This window comes from Prosopis cineraria, unplaced genomic scaffold (assembly GCF_029017545.1).
Source record: "Prosopis cineraria cultivar Desert tree isolate PC_DT_omini unplaced genomic scaffold, ASM2901754v1 PC12, whole genome shotgun sequence".
Classification (NCBI taxonomy): domain Eukaryota; kingdom Viridiplantae; phylum Streptophyta; class Magnoliopsida; order Fabales; family Fabaceae; genus Prosopis; species Prosopis cineraria.
The window spans coordinates 41,698,310-41,702,489 of record NW_026555343.1 but is presented as its reverse complement, the minus strand read 5'-3'; the positions used below and the strand labels follow the sequence as shown (position 1 = coordinate 41,702,489).

The following is a 4,180-nucleotide window of genomic DNA, read 5'->3' as shown; positions in this document are numbered from 1 at the left end:
TTCTATTAAAATTAAAAACTTTATTTTTCACTCAAGTGACGTGTGAATCTTGTATTAGTCCATCACATGCTTCCCCCATAAAAGTTATATGGCTTAAGTGGGTTAGAGATAGAAGACCTAGCAATGACCTTGAAGCATATATAGTGGGATGCAAATTTTATTGTAAATAAGAGTTAATAAGTTCAATTTCAATTGTAACTTCATGCCATTAGTATTTGTCCTTCTAATTTAAAAAAAAGATAGAAAACCTGACTACTCGTAAAAAGATATCGTCAATTTTAGTTATGATCTCACATATAACAATATTGAGATTGAGATCTGTCATGCTCATTGATAAAAGCATTGCAATGTGCTGACTGTAAAGTCCCTCGTGATTGTGTTAACCTTTTTAAATGCATGCTAAGCTCAATGTAGCTTAATTGTTTTATCTTTACAATCTCTTTGACCTTGCATTTTCTCCTAAAAGTATTTAAACTTTTTTATAAAATTATTAGTCTAAAATATAAAATTTATTAATTTAACTGTAATTGGTATGATTATAGTTTAACCATTAAGTTGCAACCAGTGCCTTGTTTAACTCAATACATAATCCAGTTTTTAAAATCTAATTAGTTATTCGTGCCAATGATAAGCCTGTTTGTAATAAGCAAGGTCAATGATCCCACCTTGTTGTTTAATGCTTATTAACATGTATATATAATTACATATACGCACCTCCTAAACTTTCTTTCTGGGGGGAAGCCTTTGAGGGACCAAGCAGCTTTACCAAGCACTGTGTTTTTTTTTTTTTTTTTGATATCAAGCGTTACCAAGCAATTACATCACAAACTGAAGAAAGTAAGGACAATTTGTTGTTTTGAAAAAAAAATGTTTTGGGTAAAAAAAAAATGAAAGACCATGAAACGAGAAGGTTGGACTATTGGCCTTCCTCTTAATGGGCCTTTCATGTTTGAGACATCTTAGGTTAAATGTCGTTTCACATGAATTCTCAAACCCTAGAATCACATTAGCAGCCGAGCGGCAAACTGCAGGGCGCAAGTCTCCACTGATCTCATTTGCTTGAGGTTTGTTACTTCTTCTTGCTTGATTCATGGAAAATAATTCCAGGCGTTCCAGGAAAATTATGACTATTTCTGCACTCATTTTCACTCAATTATGCCTGAGCACTATGTGTAACTTCCTGTTGATTCTGACATCGCAATTACATCGTTTTGTAGCTTAAAAATGTCTCTTGGAGAGGTTGCTTGCACTTACGCGATTCTGATCCTTCACGACGATAACATTCCGGTTACTGTATCCTTGTTTCCAATTTTAAGCTCTTAATGAATGAATAAGCGGATCGCTTTGTGGTTTCGGCCTCAATGTTATCTTGTTTTTGATGATATTTTATTCCAATCAAATGCCGGGAAGTGATATTAAAAGGGAAAAGAAAGCCAGTCAAGCTTTGACTCTGACGGAACTAAATTTGGTGTTTTTGTGGATGATGATTGTGTTTCCTTAAGCTAGTTTCAATAGGCCGAGAAGATATCAACCTTGGCGAAAGCGGCAAATGTTGATGTTGAATCTTATTGGCCAAGCTTGTTCGCTAAACTCGCTGAGAAGCGAAACATTGAGGATTTGATATTGAATGCTGGAGGAGGTGGGGCTCCAGTTGCAGTTGCAGCTCCAGCTGCAGCTGCTGGTGGCGGCGCTGCGGCGGCTCCTCCTCCTGCTGAGGAGAAGAAGAAGGTATAGATATAATGAAAAGGCTGCATTGGTATTGTCATATTCTGTCATCGGGCCATTCTTATCTAATTGGCAATTGTACGTTGCAATTTTGCAGGAAGAACCCCAAGAAGAGAGCGATGATGACATGGGATTCAGCTTGTTTGATTAGCAAGGCCTTTCAGTATGGTCTGGTCTTTTTTTATTTTGTCACTCCAAGGGTATTTTAGCTCTGCGGATTTTGTAGGTGCCCCTTTGTGTTTCTTACAAATATATGAGTTAATCTTGAGTTTGCAGTGCCGGTGATCTGAATTTGAGAATGTTAATTTCTATTCAATTTAAAAATTTAAACAGGATCTCTCTCTCTCTCTCTCTCTCTCGCGAAAATCTTGTATGTGTGTCCTCTTTATTGGGCTGTTTAAATTCGAATGTGGCTCAATGTCTGTTTGTTACGGCTTAGTGGTGGGAGATCCTGATGATACACGATTGTTGTTATCAGATTGACGTGATTATATCTTATTGATTGTTCTACATGCAAAGTGTATTCAAGTAGAGCATCATGTCTGTGGGCAGATTTGAAAATAGTTCGTGACAACACGTACAACGCCTAGTATTGCCAATTTCATTTTAAACTCAATTCTGCGTTCCTTATGTTAGGACTCACTTCGCTGGATTGCTGTAGTTATGTGCACTTATTCTCTTGCCAAACTAGAACAAACCTTATCCGACGAAGTGGGTCAGCGAACCTTTTAAATTATGTAACTTGATCTGCCTTATGTTTCCTAGTTGTCACCAAATCAATATATCAAATCAAATATATAAAAAAATCTTCATAAGGTTGTATTATTCACGATGTTTGGATAGTATGATTTTTTTTTTATCGTATTTTGTGGAGCATGTGGAAAGTCATGTCTATTTTTCTTTAAAATGATGCTAAAAGTTTGTAACCTGTTACTCTGTGCTAATTTGCTTTGGTGTTCAGTTTTGTCTGGTGATGGTGGCTTCCTTGATTCTCGTCTTCCAAGTTATGTTTTTGGGACGCAGTGCAAGTTAAAATGATTATTTAGCTTGTTTACTAGAATTGGTTTTGTATGTTCAGAGTCGGGCGGGCAAGCCGTGAAGATATGTTCTCATTTTTTTGGGGTATATAAGTCGGTATTGAAGTTTCAAATCTAATTTTAGGGTTTGTTTTATCAGAAATATGTAATTGGAACCCAAAAAATATTACGAAATGAAAAGGCACCTTTTTTTATTTGCCAGAAAATGAAAAAGCAACTTAAAGGGCGATAAATAATTTGAGTCCATAGTTTTAAAAGTAAAAAGAAATAAATAGATAATGATTTTAAATGATGGTATCAGACTAGAATGAATGTCATGTAAAATAAATGGCAGTGCCAATATGAAATATACGAAGTTATAGATTATAGACATGCAGAGTAGCCTTGCTCAAGTTTAGATGGACAAGGCCTATTCCACTTAAATTTGACATGTAACCATGTGAGACAATCAATGTAAAATATATATATATATATATATATAGATAGCTTTGCATGGAAGACTCTAGTGTGTATATTATTTAATTGTATGTTAAATAATAATCATCAATCAATCAATATATAGAATAAAATTTATCGCATTGTGCATTGTTCATAAATTGTAGATCATTTTTCAGTAAAAAGATATCAATAGTTAAACTCATTCTTGAAATTTGGTAGAGGATGTCTAATTGGCAATATAAATTATCTAATATGAGAGTTGAAATGTTTATGCTTTTTGCAAAATAAATTATTTCTCGTGTTCCTGTAATCTAATGAAGCGCGTACGCTTTACAAAATAAATTAAACATATAAATTATTTAAAATTGGTAATAATAGTTGAAGTTCTGCTTGCTTTTCACTCCGTGCCTTTAATGTATGATTACGCTTCATACGATGATTGCATAAAGTTTGACTAATGCCGTTGTTTGTTATTTAAGACTATTCATATTGTAAGTTTGTTGCATAAATCATTAGGAACATGTTACAAATATTATATCAGGAAATTTTACAAGAGAAGTAGGGTTGATAAATTGAAATAGTTTTCTCATCTAATAAGCTAGTAACTTGGAATTAGTTCTCCTTTTAGATTTTGTAACATTGTTCTTTTTATGGAGAGACTAATATTATGGAAAAACTATTTATAAAAATTTTTGACCATGTTATAGAGTAGAGTCACTAGAAATGTTGATTCTCAAATAAGGTGGCCATGTACATTATTATGACTTCTACATCAATAAATCCCACAAGAAAAATAGGGTTTATAAATTAAAAGAAAGCCTCCCATCTAACATGCTAGGTTTTTATGATCAACTCTGCTTTTAAACTTACTCAAGTCACATAACAATGATTTGCTTTTGCCCAATATTTATTAACCTTCAACTTCATCATTGGTGCGGTAGGTGCATAGGCTCGATTGTGGTCACTATAACTTGAAGTAT

At 33.9% G+C, this 4,180-nt stretch overlaps 1 protein-coding gene across 1 annotated transcript; it reads left to right on the top strand.

Annotated features, from left to right (window-relative positions):
- Positions 1 to 981: 981 nt before the first annotated feature.
- On the top strand, positions 982 to 2,060 carry LOC129289357 (60S acidic ribosomal protein P1-like). The gene is made up of 4 exons (XM_054926116.1): positions 982 to 1,064; positions 1,218 to 1,293; positions 1,516 to 1,728; positions 1,823 to 2,060. Exons 2-4 carry the CDS (start codon positions 1,225 to 1,227, stop codon positions 1,874 to 1,876), a joined length of 336 nt encoding a protein of 111 aa, XP_054782091.1. The 5' UTR covers positions 982 to 1,064; positions 1,218 to 1,224; the 3' UTR covers positions 1,877 to 2,060.
- The last annotated feature ends 2,120 nt before the right edge of the window (positions 2,061 to 4,180 follow it).